Genomic DNA, 22146 nt, shown 5'->3' with positions numbered 1-22146 from the left:
AATTAAATATTTTCACCTCCATGGAAAATCAAAATATAACCATATAAAATAAAGCGGCAGGCCCGGAGTTGGGCGGGTTTAAACAATGGTGCAAATGGTGTACCAATGTGCTTAAGATGGAGACCACTGTCCAGAAAAGTGCAGCGCTCCTAGGGTCAGTAAACCTCTAACACAGGAGTCAAAATAACCCCTGATGAAATGTTCCATCACTGATGGCTCAGGAAACAAGTAGGGAGCCCGCTCAAATAGGGTATTCCAGGGCATTAAAGGAGGACCTGTCACCCCAGAAAAAACCCACCCACCAAATGTGCTCCCCATAATCCTCCCCCAGCCCCTTTCTCCCTAGCCATTTTTTTTTTTTTTAACTTATGTGCAGTAAATTGATTTAAACCGATCCGACCTCTTACCAAATAAGGTCGGATCCTGTATCTGGTGTGCTGGCAGTCGGCGGTATTCATAAGGGGGCGGCCGACACACCCCCAGCACGGCCCTGCCAGCGGTCACATTGTAGGAGAAGCCAGCAGCATCAATAAACAGCTGTAACAATTATCAAATGTGTATGCAATTAAGCTTTATTGTTAACCCTGGTTCTTATGACAACCCAACATTTTTAAAAATCCAATTGTCACCGAGACCTCCAAAAAATTTGGCTGCGGTTACAATTATAAAGCATACGGTTCTGACTTATATACAAATTCAACTTAAGAACAAACTTACAGAACCTATCCTGTACATAACCCGGGGACTGCCTGTACTTGTAACCAAAGCAACCAAAACAAAAACAATTAAAGTTTTGCATAACTTTACATCTCCTATTGGCTATAATGTGAGAGTGAATAACCTAGTATGTATTTTAAAATGGACACTTCAAATAAATAATGTGGAACCATTTTTGCTTACTAGCAGAAATTGCAATATTTTGGCTCATTTCCCATAAAACGGAGATCTCTTAACAGTTAACTCAATGCCTCTGAAACATTCAGAAGAAAAGTCCCACCAGAACCAGTGAAGGGCACAATATTGCATGGAGTCACTTTTCTGAGGACATTGAGGCGGCAGTGTTCTGTTCCCCCAGATTTTGCTAGGTTGCTTTCTTTCCCTAGAGAACGGAATTTGCAGGTCACAGACTGCTACAAACAAACAGCCCACACATGTCCCTGTAATGTATAGGACACATGTACAATACTTGCCATTAGGTGGTTGTCTCAGCGACAGTCCTGTCCGCATGCAGCGTCTCTGATGTCATATAAAGGGAATAGGGGCAAGACAGTGTCTCTACACCATGTAACACAGTTCTAGTAGGAATGAATTTTCACAACCAATAAAATGTGGACATCTTGCCAACAGATAGACTATTGGCAAGAAGGTTTTCAAGGGTCACATTATGTCAAGACCAAAAACTAAATGTCTGCATATATAGTTTAGACTTCGACATAAGTAGCTCTTAATTACAGTTAGGTATGGAACATAGCAACACAGTGGATAGACTTAAAATATAACCAAGTGAAAAGGACATGGGATTATGTCAAAGTCTATTTGTGCCGCGATTAACCTCTTTACAACTTGGTCATTTTGCACCTTCCCGAAACGGCCCTTTTTTAAAATCCGACATGTGTCACTATGAGTGATCATAACTCAGGAATGCTAGAAAGAGGTCCAGTAAACCCCCCCCCCCCCAAAAAAAATAAAAACACTGTAGGGGCGTAAGTAGCTGATAGCGATGCCTCATTATTAGCAGTGTGGAACTGTTAGCTTGATCGGAACCTTCCGATTAAACTAGCTAACACTGCAGTGCCATACCCTGAATATGCCGGACCGCTAAGCTTATTCATGAGTGGGCGGGACTAGGAGGAGGTGCCACCGGCCCATGGCGTCGTACTGCTAGCACTTGCTATTATTTAGCCCTCTCCGCCACGTTCAAGCCAGTGGGGCATGAAGCGAATGGGCCGGAGTCTGTAGAGTTTGTGGAAGTCATTCAGTAACAGTAACCTGGTATTGGACCGTTCTGGCTTTTAAAGTATTGTATAAAGGAAACCTAGCACTTGAAGAAGTGGTAGGTGTAAGAAGGCAATACCGAGCACCAGCTCAGGGTGAGCTGGTGCCGGAGCTTATTTTTGTCAGTGTTTTAAACAATTTTTAAACTTTATGGCCGAAGCTGCTTCGGCACACCATGCGCGCGACCATACGGCCCTCCTTCACTTCCTATGTAGCCGTGCGCACGGTCGCGCGCATGGTGCGCCGAAGCAGCTTCGGCCATAAAGTTTAAAAAAAGTGTTTTAAACCCTGATACAGCGGTTTAAAACACTAACAAAAATAAGCTCGGTATTCCCATCTTACACCTACCACTTCAAGTACTGAGATTTCGATGCATAGTGCAACCCTAGTAACATCATCCCTGCACCTTTAGCCTTCTGATAATAGCAAACTGTACACCATGTATGTGATTGCATGAAATCACAGCAGCCTCCATGGAAGATGGAAAGGAGTAGAAGTCCATCAAGGTGTGTCTTCATGTGTTCAGATACATGCATGGGGTACAGTTTGCTAATGTTAAAAGGCTAAAGGACCTGAGATTATGTCAGTCTGGTCAAATGACATGAACTGTGACCAGTAAGGAGGCATAAAGCATGGGGAGTAGATGGGAGGGGCCACATGAGCAGGACACGCCCCTCCCCCTCTGATGCCAGGTAACATAAGATAAAAGGTGATTTATGTGAATGTAAGCAAAACATTTTTAAGCTAAAAAAAAAGGGTGTTAGTTACCAGGGCTCTATAGGAATCTGTCACTGGCTATATATGTGCAAATGTGGTGATGGTTCCCTTTAAATCAAGCCCGAATATGAAAATATACTCTAACAAAAACAGTATTAAAAACATGAAAATCCTGGAAGCAGTATTTTTTGTTACTGCATCTAAAAAGAATAAATAGAAATTATGACCAGTGGGGAAAACTGCAGCTGTGAGAAATAGTACAAGTGGCTCTTCCCTGTTCCCCCAAAAACTTGCCTTCAGATTTGCTAAACGTACAATTAAGTGAGGAAGTTATAAACCGAAACCAACCAGTTACAGTCTTCTTGTCTTGTTTGCTTAGTAGACAAGTCTGGTAACTGGGTAAAAGCACTCAGCTCATGAGAATAACGTTTTCATAGGAATCCCGGTCACTGGATATAAAGAAGTCAGGGCAGGCAGCCAATGTCCTCTGAAGCAGTAACATGACAATGACTGAGTGTCTGCAGCCGTGGCACGTGACACATTGCATAATCAAAGGAGATGGAAAATAAGGAAGTGGCCTGACCAAATGCTGACTCATTCAGACAAAAAGGCTGACCTAATGTAATTATTACAGTACATTCAGTGCTTTGTAATTAACACTTTCACTACAACTATTAAACAAAAGCTTTAGGTATATATAGACAGAACCGATTACAAAACAAATATCAACAGAACTATCTTTGCATCCACATGAAGATTTGAGAATAAGCGGAGGGAGAAAAGTGGGAAATCTTATGAACAGAAACATTACATAAACAAACACAGAAACCCTAAAACATTAAAAAATTATGTATCTGAGGTACACATATTAACCTTTGTTCTTTTTTGTTTTATGTGTTGTTTTTTTGTGTTGTGTTGTTTACACAAGCAATTGCTGTAACACAAATACATAGGTCTTTGTCATTACACTAGTGACTAAAAGCTACTAGAAAGCCCCTCACATAAAAGACATTGTGGCCAATAGTAGAAAGAGAATTTCAGAAGAACTGTGTAGCCTACACATTGCATTAGTAATATAAATACACTACAACACATCTTCATAAAGAATAAGCAGCATGTTGTAGTCTGTAAAGGCATCAGAAAATTAGACACTATATATATACCAAAACTGACTGGTTCTGTCACTTTCCACATCGTATCCATATACTTAGAAATTGGCAACACCCATGCTTATGTGGGTAAGAAGTCACAACCACACCTCCCTAAGAGAGGCCAACAAAAAAACTGAACTGTAGTAAACCAAATGTTACACACAGATATGCAAGGTCATTCTAAATTCTCACAATTTAAAAGGGGTATTCCCATGAAGACAAGTTTCTTATATGAACTCAGGTTAACAAAATAACACATTCTCCAAGTCACTTATTAACAAAAAAATACAGGATTTCACAGGTACAGTCATGGCCAAAAGTTTTGAGAATGACACAAATATTATATTTTCACATGATCTGCTGCCCTCTGGTTTTTATGTGTGTTTGTCAGATGTTTTTATCACATACAGAAATACAAGTGCAATCATATTATGAGTAACAAAAGCTTTTATTGACAGTCAGAATGAGTTAATGCAGCAAGTCAATATTTGCAGTGTTGACCCTTCTTCTCCAGGACTTCTGCAATTCTCCCTGGCAGCTCTCAATCAACTTCTGGGCCAAATCCTGACGATAGAAGTCCATTCTTGCTCAATCAATGCTTGCATTTTGTCACAATTTGTTGGTTGTCTGTTTGTCCACCCGTCTCTTGATGATTGACCACAAGTTCTCAATGGGATTAAGATCTGGGGAGTTTCCAGGCCATGGACCCAAAATCTCTATGTTTTGTTTCCTGAGCCACTTGGTTATCACCTTTGCTTTATGGCAAGGTGCTCCATCATGCTGGAAAAGGCATTGTTGATCACCAAACTGCTCTTGGACGGTTGGGAGAAGTTGCTCTTAGAGGACATTCTGGAACCATTCTTTATTCATGGATGTGATTTTAGGCAAGACTGTGAGAGCCGATTCCCTTGGCTGAGAACCCGCCCCACACATGAATGGTTGCAGGATGCTTTACAGCTGGCATGAGACAAGACTGGTGGTATCGCTCACCTTGTCTTCTACAAACAAGCTGTTTTCCAGATGTTCCAAGAAATCAGAAAGGGGATTCATCAGAGAAAATGACTTTACCCCAGTCCTAAGCAGTCCACTCCCTATACCTTTTGCAAAATATCAGTCTGTCCCTGATGTTTTTTCTGGAGAGAAGTGGCTTCTTTACTGCCATCCTTGACACCAGGCCTTGCTCCAAGATTCTCCGCCTAACAGTGCATGCAGATGCCTCACACCTGCCTGCTACCATTCCGATCCCGAAGCCGAAACACTTAAGCCCTGGAGCCTTTTTGGCAACAATGGAACCTCTCTCCTTGAATTCCTTGATGATGCAATAAATTGTTGACTGAGGTGCAATCTTTCTAGCTGCGATACTCTTCCCTGTTAGGCCAGTTTTGTGCAGTGCAATGATGACTGCATGTGTTTCTTTAGAGATAACCATGGTTAACAGAAGAGAAACAATGATGCCGAGCACTTAGAAAGTGTCCAGTGGTGTGATTAATGACAGATTGATATCCAGCCCTGTCTTCATCAACACCCACACCAGTGTTAATGGAGCAATCACTGAAACGATATTAGCTGCTCCATTTAAGGCAGGCCTGCAATGAAGTTGACATGTGTTTTGGGGGAAAAAGTTCATTTTCTAGGCAAATATTGACTTTGCAATTCATTGCTGTTAAGCTGATCACTCTGTATATGTCTCTATCAGTCCTGCATCTTGGATTCCTGTGTGACAGCATGGAGCGGAGATTTCTGTCTCTCTCTGCTCTGTGCCCGTCATCGAGAGGTAAGAGAAGCAGACTACAAGGAAATAAGTTATCCGGGGGAAGGGGGCAGCAGGCACATATCTGTGAGAACAGAAATGCAGCAGCGCTGGCAGTGTAAAAGTCTGGGATCTCATATCTCATGTGTCTGTCAGTACAAAGTCAGAAGCCAGATGAAAGTGTGTATAAACATATATAAAATGTATATAGAGGCCCGGCCCACACCCTGGAATTTTTCAGTGATCATCCTAGGGAGTGCTAGGCGCTAAAACAGTAATACAAATTGTAAAATTGTAAAGCAAGGGGTTAAAATGATCTTTAAGGTGTAAACATCCCTAGGGGATTGAGACTTGAGAATTTTCTTTCATGGGAAAACCCTTCAAGTATAGAATTTCCAAACTACTGTGTGTGAATCCCACAAATATGATGACAGTATTGAGAACAGGGGAATTTTTCAGGACTGGCCACAATCACAGCCGATAGATTATACAAGTTCTAATAAATAATTGATTATACTACCGGTATATTGTCTTGTTCATCAAATAAACTCCTCTTTTGCATCTCATCTGCTACATTCAAGTTTCATTAGATATGTTTAAGAATCCAATAGGATTACCAAGCTCTGGAATAGTCTATATTCTCAAAAGTTTCTGAGGGCAGAACTGTTCTAGTTGCCCATGGCAACCAATTAGAGCTCAGCTTTCATTTTATAAACAGGGGAAATAAAAGCGGAGTTCTAATTGGTTACCATTGGCTACTAGAACAGTTCTGCCCTCAGAAACTTGGCAACTCTCAAAGGATTTGTGAACCATCATAATCATTATAAGCCATCTCCATTATCTCTGTAAATTAATCGATGACTCGGCTTGCATGAGTAATATATGACTGGATTCAAGAATTGCTTCCCCACAACTATGAGTCACTGCAAAGAGTAATTTAAGTGGGAGAATTGGACTAGAACACAGAAAGTCTACGAAGATGTAGATTGTATTACCTCTAAAGCTGGTGTGGTAATTGCTAACTAAAAAACAGATTATTAATAAATTCACCACATTCAAATATGCAAGTTAGCCCACAAAAGGGCATATCACTACACCTAAGGTGCCCAGTTCAGATGATTCTATTCTTAGGGCAACCTTCTGGGATCGCTGTATTTCAGTTCTGAGATGCCACATAAGGAATAGTGGTATTAGCATACTAGATTAATAGCTTAGACCGCAGAACCAAGTTTAGCAGGTTAAACATTTTGAGATGATTACAGATGTATTCTGATGGCTTATACTGCATATTGTTTTGTAACAGTGTCAAAATTGTAAACTGTACAACTCCTTGTTCAAAAGATCAATAACATGTCATATCCCAACGTTCTAGGAAAAAACCCTACTTACAAATTTGACAGGATGGGTGCAAGGGTCTTCAAGGTGTGGATGAGCACAAGGACCATTTTTGCTCCTACCTTCAAAGCTGTCATTACTATTGGCACTGTGGAATGACAAGCATGTACCACACCCATTTACCCAAATTACAGAATGCCCAAAAGAGGGCTTTGGGTCTTGAAAGATGTGTTTACAATAAATTTATGCCCACCGATTCCAGACTTTTAGATCTTTAGATTTGATCTATTTATTTCACCTGTATTCAGAGATAAGCACAGAAGAATATCCTGGACGATGTTAACACAGTGTTAGGCCTAATGCACAGATAATTTGGGGATGTGTGCTAGCCATGAACGGCTAGCTTATGCCCCCAATTACCTTAACGGGCGTATAGACAAAGCCATGGTTTCAGTGCATAGGACGACTACCCAAGCCACAAAACTCGGCATGACCTATTCCTGCCTGGTCATGAGTGTGCACATAGCAAAACCTGCACCTCAAAAATACATGTCAGGATCAGCACTTTCCCAACCTGCACAATTAAAGAGGACCTTTCACACCAACTTGGGACCCTAAACCAACTGCAGGTCCAAATAGACCTGCTGTTCAGGGCCCCAAATCGGCCTTTATCAGGTCTCCAAGTAGACCAGTTGTGAAAAACCCACATATTTATACTTACCTAGATGAGAGTCTGATGAGAACCTCTTCGTGCAATACTGGGTGGAGCCAAGATCAGTCCCCAGCTCCATTGTGCATGCATCATACATACAGTGCATGCACACTGAAGCCAGGATGTACCACACTGGCTTCACTTGCAGCAGAGCAATGGCACATGAAGCTCAGGAGAGAAGGCAAGTGTGTTTTTTTTTTTTTTTTTTTATTATTGTGCCCAATATTGTGCCAAGAACCTTAAAAAGGGTGATTTGGGGCACTGAACCACTGATCCATAAGGAATCACCCTGACAGGCTCTCTTAAAAAAGCTTAAAAGGTAAAGGTGTATTCCCGTCTGAGCATTCACGTTCAGTTTCATTAATCTGCCATATATAAACATTTCTTCAATTAGATATTAAAAAAAAATTTAATAAAAAAAAATTTTAGATAATTTTTCATAAATGTAGTGATATGGTCCCATAGAAACAAGACTGTGTCCCTGTATACGACCACCTCTGATGGAGGGATTGCACAAAGAAACAAAGTTTTTGTATATGAAATGTCCAGGAGTTACTGCATGTCCCGCAACCGTCCTGTGGCAATGATTGCTGAACCCAGGAGGTCAGGCAGAGCTCAATAGTGCATGTCTGGCTACTGCTGTCAAAATGTGAGGTGGTCGTATCCGAGGAAGCCATCTCGTTTCTAAGGGACAACATGGCTCCATTTATGAGAATTTATCTTCACACAGGAACATTTTTTTTTAATAACATCCAATTGAAAAAATGTTTATATATGGTAGATTCATGAAACTGAATGTGAATGCCCAGATGAGAATACCCCTTAAGTTAATCTTCTGTTCAATATCAGGAATGGAGTTAAATATTTATTCTGCTATTCATGACCAGTCTTCAAAACCTACAGAAAGGTGCCATTTAAAGGAAAACTAACAGAGCCCCTCTGTGCTGTACTTTCACAGGCTATTACACCGCTCCCAACTGCTCCATCAGCACTTCCCCCTCACTCTGCCTGCTGTAATCCTTGTACACTCCACCAGCATGTCAAGCTACAACACGGAGGGGCTCTGGCAAGGCCTCAGGGCCTATAAAACCACAACAGAGCATAATTTAGCATTATTTTTAAACATTCATTTTAGAAGAGGCCACGGAATAACAAAGAAGATTACCACAGTCACAGTGCCTGGATCTAGGAGTAAATGCTTGGTTGGATTGTATGAAGCAGATGGCACATCTTATGGAAAATCTACCAAAGACCTTAAGAATGAAACCTACCTTCATTTTCCTACAATAACTTTTTTTTGTCCTTTTACTTGTATTAATTATAAGGACCCAATCCGGTTATTTTCCACCTAAACTATTCATTAATTCCCATATTTTGTCATAGTCACTAATTGGAAGATCGCACGAGTGAGCAAGTGAAATATACATCTCCTTCATGTGAATCCGTCACCTGCAACAGTAGCTCATGAATAAATCATACCTGATAAAGAACAAACAGGTGCGCCACTATTAATATGAGCCCTCATAGTGTAAGCAGTAGACATTGGTAAACAATACAAACATTCTCCAATGTTCCCTGCTTCACAGCACACTAGTTGTACAGAAACAAAATACTATTGTGTGACTTGAACAAAGATCTTAGTGTGAAAGGACACATATGGAGTTATTGTGCAGCAAAATTTAAAGAGAAGCCATCATGATTTAGGAATATTAATGGTCACCAACCTGGCTACTAACCGGTGCACAATGATGTCATTTTATACACTGGAAGATTAAGCATTACTCCAGTTTATTAAACAGCATTCAGATAATGTATTAGGTGTCTTATTGAGTAAAGACTGTGCGAAAACACAACTTTTATTCCAAAACACATAAAAACTGCACTAAAGTGTCATCTGCAAAAAGTGTGTGTGTCATCAGTAATAAATATCAAATGAATTACCTTGCAGAAGTATACACTCTGGAGGTGTTATAACGAGCAATAGCGTCCGATTTTTGTCTTAGTGCATTAAGGTAACATCACTCTTACCGTAATTCAGATGTGTTTTGCTCCCAGGCTGGAGGTAGGGGATGCCAGATAAAACTATTGTCCCTATGGGGTCCCCTATAACTCCCGCCATGACAAGGGCAGTCTCTTGACCTTGTCCCTAGACCTTCCTATAATATCTATGTAATACTGTTTTTCTTGCGCTGAGGGTGGGGGTCACTATGTGCCTGTACATTGCTTTGTTAATGTCATTGAAAAGGTTTGCAGTACCATGTAGATTATCTTATGTCAAGGGTTCATATATTGCGTCGATGCTGGACCCTATTCACACGGCCCTGTATATGAAACCAGAAGTTTACTGCAATTGGTAGACGGCTTCCTATACGTTTTCCTGCTGATGTCCTCTGCTACGTTCAAAGTGGTAAACACACCCACAAGGGGATGGGCTTTTCAGCATCACCATGGAGACGCGTCTATCAAATCCTACCCACCAAACTGGATCATGCGCACTACTGGTTGACTATGCTCCAGGCTGTGTACATTGTGGTTTGCGACCAATAGGTGCGACAGAATTTGTAAGTGCCAGCCTGCATACCTAGGATCTCCTAGTCCACCAGGACTTGAGACGAGCAGTCTTCTTTTCAGGGCGCTAGCTTACAGCAAACCCTATGTGACTTGCATGCCACTGGATGTCTGGCCCGAGCTAAACCACTTTTATGGACGGCCGTACCAGTACTGAGACACTTTAATCCCTTTGAGGAGTCAAATTACAAAATGCGTCAGGGAATTTGGCATGTACAGGAGCATGCTCTAACAGGGACAACTGTGGACTACCCTTGTAAGGGCGGGAGTTATAGGGGACCCTATAGGAACAATAGTTTCATCTGGCATCCCCTACCTCCAGCCTGGGAGCAAAACACATCTGAATTATGGTAAGAGTGATGTTACCCTAATGCACTAAGACAAAAAAAAAAAAAATATCAGACGCTATTGCTCGTTATAACACCTCCATAGTGTATACTTCTGCAAAGAAGTTAATTTGATATTTATTACTTATGACACACACACAGTTTTTATGACACTTATGCGGTTTTATGTGTTTTGGAATAAAACTTATGTTTTAGCACAGTCTTCACTCAATAAGACCCTTAATATGCTACTTTTCGAGAATTTACAGTGAACTAATTATACAGTTGAGACTTATTCAACATTCAAATAATATTGACACACTGGGAAGTCTCTTCCTGGCTTGATTGCTGTTCCATAAGCAAGGTACATACTGACATCTTAGTATCATTGGCTATTATTTAAGCCATATTTAAGACACTTCTCTACCCATGTGGCTCCATAAATGTCATTTGAATACATTATTTTCTATGTGTAATGCTCAATCTATCAGAAAGTCAATCATTTGGTGTATTATGGGCCTAAATCCACAAGAGATTCCTTTGAAAATTAGGACCTTTTAGATGTTATCCTTCATATGCTACAGTTGCTTCCTTGTGCATTTAAACTTCACCTAAACACAGCAACTAAATATACCCCCATATAGAAATTATTTAAAAAAAAATATATAAATTGGGAGGTCTGTCAATCACAAAGTAGGATCGATCATATGCCTACTGTGTCCAGTTATACATATAGCTGACCGGTCACCAGTAATGTCATTTTCAACTGGTGGCAGGTTGCCTTAGCTTAGGATATGCCGAATACTGACACTACATTATAAAACATAACCAAGCTCCTGGAGCAAGGGGGTGAAGGCAGTCAGTCCCCTCCTCCATTTCAATGTGGAGGAGAGGAAGAAAGCATGAGGAGATCCAGACAGAATGCTGATGCCCCTGCCCCTCTAAATGTGGAAAAATGTGAAATAAAGTTTTAAGAAGTAGTGGCAGTACTTAGAATGCTGACATAAGCATTTTTAAATTCAACATAGTATAGGCTAGTGAACTTCTCAGCAGCTAAAAATGACACTCCTGGTGACAGGTGCGCTTTAAAAGTGGTGTTCCCAGAATCAGCATTTATCACCTGTCAACAGGGGAGTCAACAACTGAACGATGGAAGTACCATATATGGAACCAAAAACAAAGCAAATTGGTCTCCACCACATTTTAGAGACGGAAGGCATGACGGATGCTCTGGAATGCAATTTTTAAAATATTCTATACAAGAAAACCTCCTTGATTAAGGAAAAGATATTAAAAAAAGTGTATAATATGTAATCTATAAAACGGTGGACTTTTAACGACATAAAACTAAATTAAAAAAAAAAAAAAAAAAAAACTAACCGGTGATTTTGCCTTGGTATATTTGAAGTCTTCTTGCTCTTTTTTCTCATCTTTGTTGGTTTGCTCCCGAACATTTCTGTACCCGATGCTGGGTATGACATATTCGACTCCGAGATCTAGATCTTTCATCTTTTCTTAGCATTGAGTGCCTCTAGTGACACAGCGTTCACTAAAAACTAATAAAAAGAAAATGAATTAAAAAAAAAAAAAAACTGTTTGCACCTCCTGTAATTATTCACACATTAAGTCCTACACTGACTACAATTTTCACAGCCTCCAGTAAAGCTCTGTTACAAGAGCAGGCACATGCCCAGACAAGTCTTCAACCGAAATCCTTGTATTTGGTCCATCAGAAAGGATTGGTGTTACTTCTGCCAGCATTTTGCTTCATTCATGACATCATCGCTTGGCTGAAGAGAAAGCAGCAGGCGGATCAGTAAGTGTGTCATGGATAAGAGGGAGGCGCAGGATTGTTATAAAACTGCCCGTTAGATTAGTGGCTTTACATCTAATCTGCTTTTATGGAGACATTCTTGGTACACCCTGCCTCTTACAGTGTATACTCTCATCATACAGCCATCTAACCGTCTAAACCCCAGCACCAGTCTCACAATCCATGCAGAGAAATCACCACTGCTTTGTTTAGAGATGAACATCCGGCCCTAAATATATTGTGCATGAAATGAGAGCACATAGACATCTCTGTCACCTGTACAGACTGCAAAGCTGCCCAATCTATGCAGGCAGAAGCCGGGCGTCATGCCGCAGTGTTCATAAATACGTACAAATGCCCGCTGATCTGTGCCAACTCCAGAGCAGCCAATGTGCCACCCCCTGCGCTGTGCGAGAATAAAGGAGCCAGGGACAGACCGCCTGCGCCCCCTGCTGCTCAGCACGAGAACTGCACTGAGAAATAAACAAAAAAGGGTACCCCGCCGTGTGGTACCCCGGCGGGGGCAGACTGCTCCCCTCACAGTGCATGGGCTTATTACACCTATCACCTCCGCTACGTCTGTGTGAGGTAACGGCCCTCGCAGCCGCAATGTCACCTCTATGGGCTCACAACACTGTGCCAGGAGGCCCGCAGAGCTCAGCTACAAGCAGCGCCTCAGCGGCCAATGACAAAGGGAGCGCGTCTGACTGGAAACTAGGGGTGACATTGAGTGCGCCCCCATATACCTCAGTCACACTGAGGTTCAGCTACACGCCAGTGCCCTCTGCAGCACCGCTGTCGCGCCCAGTTACCTGGCAGGTTGTGGGCGCAGGTGTCTGGGATTCAGAGCTGTCACCAGCTTCCGTCCTATCTCTTCCACTGCGGCTCTTCAACTCAGGAAAACAAGCAGCCGGGCTGCGGGGGTGTCCGGGCAGAGAGGCACTGCGCATGCTCAGCGTCAGCAGAGGCTGGCAGTAGTGCTGTGTGTGATGGGAAATGTAGTTTTCGTTTACCTCAACGCCTACTAAAACTTCCCGTGTGCTGACTGCAGCTCCCAGAATGCAGTGGGCCAAAGAGAGGCGTGACTATACTGTCAAAAAGCCGAGGGGGAGGGTTTCTCAATGGAGCCCCGCCCATATGTTCGTGCTGCAGCATCATCCTCTGGAAGGTTCTATGTGGAGATCTGAGTGAGGCCATTTTAGGCCTGGGTGTGACAGTCAGTAGCATTGTGCTGTCCTCCTGGCAGCTCACCAGCTTAGAAACCTACAGGAAATAACTGCTCAGGGTAGAGCTGCATTATGGAGCTGTACAGAGAGTGCCAATTATGGACAGTAATATATTAAAGTAACAAATAGCCTTCATCTTTAGCAGATCAGGGAGAGGGTGATAATGGTCCTACTGTGTAGAACAAACTGGTGCATGTTGTGTCATAGCCTACAGCAGGTGGGCATCCTTATTGTTGATTTGTGTGCCCTTTGGAACGCCCACTCTGTGTGCAATAAATTAGAATCCGTTTCTTTCTTTCCTTTGACCTGCTGGCCATCACTGAAACATGGATCCAGCAGGATGACTCTGCCTCCCGTGCGCATTGTCTTATGGCGGCTTAAACTTTTCTCATTGCTCCAGACCTGAGAATAGGCTTGGAGGAGGGGTAGGTATACTCCTCTCTCCACAATGCACTTTCCAGGTCATTCTTCCTGTACCCTCACTTACTTTCCCATCTTTTGAGGTCCACACCCTTAGACTTTTGCACCCATTTTCACTTCATGTGGCTGTATAATACCATTCTCCCGGCTCGCTCTACCAGTTCCTTGACCGCTTTGCCTCTTGGCTCCCTCATTTTCTATCCTGTGACATTCCAACCATCATTATGGAAGACTTTAACATCCCTATTATCACTCCAATTAGCCCTCCTGCCTCTCAGCTCTTAGCACTAACTACTTCTCATAATGAGGGAAACATCCTCAACTTGGTCTTCTCCTGACTTTCTTCAATATCTAATTTTACCAATTCTTCCTTTCCATTTTCAGACCATAACCTTCCTTCTTTTACTTTCAATAATCCTTCACCTTCTCAAAATACTTCCATCCATTCATACTGGAACCCACATGCCATTGATACTCACCAACTCACCAACCCTTATAGTCTGCACTGTCCCCCATCTCCTCAGTGTCTGTCTCTCTGTCATCTCTAACATTATGTCCTCTATTTTCTTGAAACGTAATCTTTCTAAGATTGAATTTCTTATCTTTCCACCATATACTAACTGACCCAACAATGATTTCTCCATCTCGGTCTGTGGGCCCAAACAGCAGCTACTTCCTATAGCAGCCGCATTGCTAGTATCTCAAGTGGTAAATGCAAAAATAAATGTCAAATAAAAATGTATGTAGAAAAAGCGATCAAAAGAGTGTGAAGGTCTCAAAATGGTATCAATGTAATGAAAGTGTCACCTCTTCCCGCAAAGCGATTAACCTTCCACAGCTCTTTATACCAAAATATAAAAAAAAGTTAAGCCAGAAAATGACCATATGGAAAATTAAAGTTATTAAAACATAAGCTATTAATTTCATCAACAATTCGGAAGAAGCACTGCACACACAAAATGGCCATCGCTCGTTCTCATAGCAGCTCTGCATCACTTCCTTACCCCGTTTTTTCGACTTACTGTGCTGGAATAAGAGAATTATGTGAAGCTGTGGAAATGGCAAGTGCCATTCTTTCTTCTTTTCATATATGACATAAGCTATAAATTTGGTATCTTCATAATTTCACTGATCCAACAAATAAAGGGGACGTTTCATTTGCTCTGCAAATCATAATCAATAAATTCAGAGCCCATAGGAGAGGAGTGACATATTTTTTTAGTGTCGGTTTTGTCATGGAATATTGAATGTAACCCCTCAAAGGTAATTTTCATTGGCAAAAAAAACAAGACTTAATACATATCAGTAAATAAAGAATAAAAGTTATGGTTTTTAAAAGCAGGGGAGCAAAAACCGAATTCTAAAAGGGCTGGGTCCTTGAAAGGTTAAACAGACCAATTGAAAAATAGAACCATAATGGTACACTTGATCTTAGCCAAAAAGCAGAGAAGCTGCATGTGCTTATTCCTAGTATATACAGCTATAAAAGTGCTGAGCTGTCTATGATAGATAATATGTATGCAGTTGCTCTATGTCAACATACCTCTGAACTCCTGGGCAATATTCTATGTGTGGGGCAGATTATGGCATTAATTTCGCCATGAAATTTAAAGCTGTCTAGAAACAGGAGGGTGAGACGTATCATTAGGCAGGAATATTTTTTAAGTGTCTTTTGACCTTTTAAGGTGTCTTTTGCAAGTCAGATTTATCACAGACAAATTTAGAATAAGAGGTGTTGGTGTCGATACTGAATTTGCTACTTTTTTTTATTAAAAAGAGGTTGCACAAAAGTTTTTCCACTGGAGTAGATGTGCAACAAATTTGCAACTGTTTTAAAAGTCACAATTTATAAATCCGTCTGCCACATCTGGATTAACTTGATAACTTGATAATGTCTTTAGTAAGTTGTCTCAAGAAGAGTAAAAATTAAAAAATATGGTGTAATTGACCGAACAGCAGAATTTATATGCCAGCAGCAATAACATGAACGAACCTAAAATAACATTAAACTAATGTTCATTGTCACGGGTGCTCCCACGACCCATGTCTGTACCCCAGCGCCCTGCAGCTCTAATTTACCTGTCCTTGCTCCTGTCTCTGGTTCACCCCATCTCCTAGGGCAGTGGTGGCGAACCTATGGCATGCGTGCCACAGAGGGCACGCAGAGCCCTCTCTGTGGGCACGTGGACCATCTCCCCTGCCGTCTATATATAAATCATTAGAACACCAGGCAGGCAGGAAAAGCTGCCGCTCGCTGAGAGCTCCAGTGATCTCTCTCACTGAAGGCTGCGTGTGACCTGCTCTGTGCTCAACAGTGCTGCCTAGAGAAACAGCAGCAGGTCAGTGCCCGCCCCTCCAGTCCCTCCTCCTCCCCCTGCAGCCTGGGAACACAAGAAGAGAGACAGAACCAGAGTATAATGCATCAGCGTCCAGTACAGAAAAGTACAGCAGGAGGGAGCAGGCAGGAGCTGCTCTGTGTGTATTACACAGGCAGGTGGCTTTGGGACACTAAACAACTATAACTATAGGTCCTTATTATTGTGTCCCAAATTACCCTGCATGACAGCTGTCCATGGCCACATATATACTGCCCTTGGCCCAGATCTCTTGTTGCTGTGCCTGGGTGCACTACACTGTCCTCACTGACAGGATGGCACAGGTGCCCAGAGCTCTGGACCAATGGAAGTGTATATATATATATACACACATATATGACAACACACACTGTGCCCTACAAACCCAAATTGGATTCAACAATTCTTCATATTGCCTACCTGGGGGTAGTGTTCATCACTGTATGGCGGTAGTGTACCACAGTGTATGGCGGTAGTATTCCTCACTGTATGGGGGTAGTATTCCTCACTGTATGGCGGTAGTGTCCCTCACTGTATTGGGGTAGTGTCTCTCACTGTATGGGGGTAGTGTTCCTCACTGTATGGGGGCAGTGTCCCTCACTGTATGGCGGTAGTGTTCCTCACTGTATGGGGGTAGTGTCCCTCACTGTATGGGGGTAGTGTCCCTCACTGTATGGAGGTAGTGTTGCTCACTGTATGGAGGTAGTGTCCCTCACTGTATGGAGGTAGTGTTCCTCACTGTATGGGGGTAGTGTCCGTCACTGTATGGCGGTAGTGTTTCTCACTGTATGGGGGCAGTGTCCCTCACTGTATGGCGGTAGTGTTCCTCACTGTATGGGGGTAGTGTCCCTCACTGTATGGAGGTAGTGTCCCTCACTGTATGGAGGTAGTGTCCCTCACTGTATGGAGGTAATGTTCCTCACTGTATGGCGGTAGTGTCCCTCACTGTATGGAGGTAGTGTTCCTCACTGTATGGCGGTAGTGGCCGTCGCTGTATGGAGGTAGTGTTCCTCACTGTATGGAGGTAGTGTCCCTTACTGTATGGCGGTAGTGTTCCTCACTGTATGGGGGTAGTGTTCCTCACTGTATGGCGGTAGTGTTCCTCACTGTATGGGGGTAGTGTTCCTCACTGTATGGGGGTAGTGTTCCTCACTGTATGGGGGTAGTGTTCCTCACTGTATGGCGGTAGTGTTCCTCACTGTATGGAGATAGTGTTCCTCACTGTATGGGGTAGTGTTCCTCACTGTATGGGGTAGTGTTCCTCACTGTATGGGGGTAGTGTTCCTCACTGTATGGGGGTAGTGTCCCTCACTGTATGGAGGTAGTGTTCCTCACTGTATTTGGGTAGTGTCTGTCACTGTATGGCGGTAGTGTTCCTCACTGTATGGCGGTAGTGTTCCTCACTGTATGGCGGTAGTGTTCCTCACTGTATGGGGGTAGTGTCCCTCACTGTATGGAGGTAGTGTCCCTCACTGTATGTAGGTAGTGTTCCTCACTGTATGGCGGTAGTGTCCCTCACTGTATGGCGGTAGTGTTTCTCACTGTATGGAGGTAGTGTCCGTTACTGTATGGCGGTAGTGTTCCTCACTGTATGGGGGTAGTGTTCCTCACTGTATGGGGGTAGTGTTCCTCACTGTATGGCGGTAGTGTTCCTCACTGTATGGCAGTAGTGTTCCTCACTGTATGGAGATAGTGTTCCTCACTGTATGGGGTAGTGCCCTTCACTTTATGGAGGTAGTGTTCCTCACTGTATTTGGGTAGTGTCCGTCACTGTATGGCGGTAGTGTTCCTCACTGTATGGGGGTAGTGTCCTTCACTGTATGGAGGTAGTGTCCCTCACTGTATGGGGGTAGTGTCCCTCACTGTATGGAGGTAGTGTTGCTCACTGTATGGAGGTAGTGTCCCTCACTGTATGGAGGTAGTGTTCCTCACTGTATGGGGGTAGTGTCCGTCACTGTATGGCGGTAGTGTTTCTCACTGTATGGGGGCAGTGTCCCTCACTGTATGGCGGTAGTGTTCCTCACTGTATGGGGGTAGTGTCCCTCACTGTATGGAGGTAGTGTCCCTCACTGTATGGAGGTAGTGTCCCTCACTGTATGGAGGTAATGTTCCTCACTGTATGGCGGTAGTGTCCCTCACTGTATGGAGGTAGTGTTCCTCACTGTATGGCGGTAGTGGCCGTCGCTGTATGGAGGTAGTGTTCCTCACTGTATGGAGGTAGTGTCCCTTACTGTATGGCGGTAGTGTTCCTCACTGTATGGGGGTAGTGTTCCTCACTGTATGGCGGTAGTGTTCCTCACTGTATGGGGGTAGTGTTCCTCACTGTATGGGGGTAGTGTTCCTCACTGTATGGGGGTAGTGTTCCTCACTGTATGGCGGTAGTGTTCCTCACTGTATGGAGATAGTGTTCCTCACTGTATGGGGTAGTGTTCCTCACTGTATGGGGGTAGTGTTCCTCACTGTATGGGGGTAGTGTCCCTCACTGTATGGAGGTAGTGTTCCTCACTGTATTTGGGTAGTGTCTGTCACTGTATGGCGGTAGTGTTCCTCACTGTATGGCGGTAGTGTTCCTCACTGTATGGCGGTAGTGTTCCTCACTGTATGGGGGTAGTGTCCCTCACTGTATGGAGGTAGTGTCCCTCACTGTATGTAGGTAGTGTTCCTCACTGTATGGCGGTAGTGTCCCTCACTGTATGGCGGTAGTGTTTCTCACTGTATGGAGGTAGTGTCCGTTACTGTATGGCGGTAGTGTTCCTCACTGTATGGGGGTAGTGTTCCTCACTGTATGGGGGTAGTGTTCCTCACTGTATGGCGGTAGTGTTCCTCACTGTATGGCAGTAGTGTTCCTCACTGTATGGAGATAGTGTTCCTCACTGTATGGGGTAGTGCCCTTCACTTTATGGAGGTAGTGTTCCTCACTGTATTTGGGTAGTGTCCGTCACTGTATGGCGGTAGTGTTCCTCACTGTATGGGGGTAGTGTCCTTCACTGTATGGAGGTAGTGTCCCTCACTGTATGGCGGTAGTGTCCCTCACTGTATGGCGGTAGTGTTTCTCACTGTATGGAGGTAGTGTCCATTACTGTATGGCGGTAGTGTTCCTCACTGTATGGGGGTAGTGTTCCTCACTGTATGGGGGTAGTTTTCCTCACTGTATGGGGGTAGTGTTCCTCACTGTATGGCAGTAGTGTTCCTCACTGTATGGAGATAGTGTTCCTCACTGTATGGGGTAGTGTCCCTCACTGTATGGAGGTAGTGTTCCTCACTGTATTTGGGTAGTGTCCGTCACTATATGGCGGTAGTGTTCCTCACTGTATGGGGGCAGTGTTCCTCACTGTATGCCGGTAGTGTTCCTCACTGTATGGAGGTAGTGTCCCTCACTGTATGGAGGTAGTGTTCCTCACTGTATGGAGGTAGTGTTCCTCACTGTATGGAGGTAGTGTCCCTCACTGTATGGAGCCAGTGTCCCTCACTGTATGGGGGTAGTGTCCCTCACTGTATGGCGGTAGTGGCCGTCGCTGTATGGCGGTAGTGTTCCTCACTGTATGGAGGTAGTGTCCCTTACTGTATGGCGGTAGTGTTCCTCACTGTATGGGGGTAGTGTTCCTCACTGTATGGCGGTAGTGTTCCTCACTGTATGGCGGTAGTGTTCCTCACTGTATGGGGGTAGTGTTCCTCACTGTATGGGGGTAGTGTTCCTCACTGTATGGGGGTAGTGTTCCTCACTGTATGGCGGTAGTGTTCCTCACTGTATGGAGATAGTGTTCCTCACTGTATGGGGTAGTGTTCCTCACTGTATGGGGGTAGTGTTCCTCACTGTATGGGGGTAGTGTCCCTCACTGTATGGAGGTAGTGTTCCTCACTGTATTTGGGTAGTGTCCGTCACTGTATGGAGGTAGTGTTCCTCACTGTATGGGGTTAGTGTTCCTCACTGTATGGCGGTAGTGTTCCTCACTGTATGGGGGTAGTGTTCCTCACTGTATGGGGGTAGTGTTCCTCACTGTATGGGGGTAGTGTCCCTCACTGTATGGAGGTAGTGTTCCTCACTGTATGGCGGTAGTGTCCCTCACTGTATGCCGGTAGTGTTTCTCACTGTATGGAGGTAGTGTCCGTTACTGTATGGCGGTAGTGTTCCTCACTGTATGGGGGTAGTGTTTCTCACAGAATGGAGGTAGTGTTCCTCACTGTATGGAGGTAGTGTTCCTCACTGTATGGGGGTAGTGTCCCTCACTGTATGGAGGTAGTGTCCCTCACTGTATGGAGGTAGTGTTCCTCACTGTATGGCGGTAGTGTCCCTCACTGTATGCCGGTAGTGTTTCTCACTGTATGGGGGTAGTGTACGTTACTGTATGGCGGTAGTGTTCCTCACTGTATGGCGGTAGTGTTCCTCACTGTATGGCAGTAGTGTTCCTCACTGTATGGAGATAGTGTTCCTTACTGTATGGGGTAGTGCCCCTCACTGTATGGAGGTAGTGTTCCTCACTGTATTTGGGTAGTGTCCGTCACTGTATGGCGGTAGTGTTCCTCACTGTATGGCGGTAGTGTCCCTCGCTGTATGCCGGTAGTGTTACTCACTGTATGGAGGTAGTGTCCCTCACTGTATGGAGGTAGTGTTCCTCACTGTATGAAGGTAGTGTCCCTCACTGTATGGAGGTAGTGTCCCTCACTGTATGGAGATAGTGTTCCTCACTGTATGGGGGTAGTGTCCCTCACTGTATGGAGGTAGTGTTCCTCACTGTATGGCGGTAGTGGCCGTCGCTGTATGGAGGTAGTGTTCCTCACTGTATGGAGGTAGTGTCCCTTACTGTATGGCGGTAGTGGTCCTCACTGTATGGGGGTAGTGTTCCTCACTGTATGGGGGTAGTGTTCCTCACTGTATGGCGGTAGTGTTCCTCACTGTATGGCAGTAGTGGCCGTCGCTGTATGGAGGTAGTGTTCCTCACTGTATGGCGGTAGTGTTCCTCACTGTATGGGGGTAGTGTTCCTCACTGTATGGAGGTAGTGTTCCTCACTGTATGGCGGTAGTGTTCCTCACTGTATGGGGGTAGTGTTCCTCACTGTATGGAGGTAATGTTCCTCACTGTATGGCGGTAGTGTCCCTCACTGTATGGCGGTAGTGTTCCTCACTGTATGGAGGTAGTGTTCCTCACTGTATGGCGGTAGTGTTCCTCACTGTATGGCGGTAGTGTTCCTCACTGTATGGAGGTAGTGTCCCTTACTGTATGGCGGTAGTGTTCCTCACTGTATGGGGGTAGTATTCCTCTCTGTATGGGGGTAGTGTTCCTCACTGTATGGGGGTAGTGTTCCTCACTGTATGGGGGTAGTGTTCCTCACTGTATGGCGGTAGTGTTCCTCACTGTATGGCGGTAGTGTTCCTCACTGTATGGCGGTAGTGTTCCTCACTGTATTTTCTCCTACTTTTTGATATAGTTGCTGATGTTGGTCTTTCCATAGTGGTCTGTTTATTATGAGTATGGTGGTATTTATCTTGTTGTACTGGTAATGGTTATCATGTGGCAGTATAATATGTCTCTTATAGAGCGGTATTGTTGGTAATTTTAGGCTAAATAGCCATGTTGGCACTCTGGGATTATTACATGAACTTTGGTTTCAGGCAGATAGATTTACTACCTAAATAAGTTGCTGAATAACATTTCCCATTTGTCTACTTTACATTTTCATAATTTTTGAAATGTCTGGATAATTTATTGCAAATCGAATATCGGTTTTCCAGATAAATACTGTTTTGAATGAAATTTTACATATTTAACATCAAAAACCT

General features: G+C 43.8%; 1 protein-coding gene across 4 annotated transcripts in view; it reads right to left on the bottom strand.

Moving 5' to 3' along the window:
* ABCC5 (ATP binding cassette subfamily C member 5) overlaps window positions 1-13335 on the bottom strand; it is a 56979-nt gene extending 43644 nt beyond the window's left edge. For all 4 annotated transcript variants that reach the window (XM_072142412.1, XM_072142415.1, XM_072142414.1 and 1 more), the window contains exons 1-2: window positions 13180-13335; window positions 11935-12110 (exon numbers count right to left, since the gene is read on the bottom strand). In XM_072142412.1, coding sequence (XP_071998513.1) covers window positions 11935-12063 — 129 coding nt within the window. In that variant the 5' untranslated portion in view covers window positions 12064-12110; window positions 13180-13335. The remainder of the gene's footprint in view (window positions 1-11934; window positions 12111-13179) is intronic.
* Window positions 13336-22146: the final 8811 nt, after the last annotated feature.

Source organism: Engystomops pustulosus, chromosome 3 (genome assembly GCF_040894005.1).
Source record: "Engystomops pustulosus chromosome 3, aEngPut4.maternal, whole genome shotgun sequence".
NCBI lineage: Eukaryota > Metazoa > Chordata > Amphibia > Anura > Leptodactylidae > Engystomops > Engystomops pustulosus.
The sequence above is the reverse complement of the archived record's forward strand: the minus strand, read 5'-3'. Positions and strand labels throughout refer to the sequence as shown.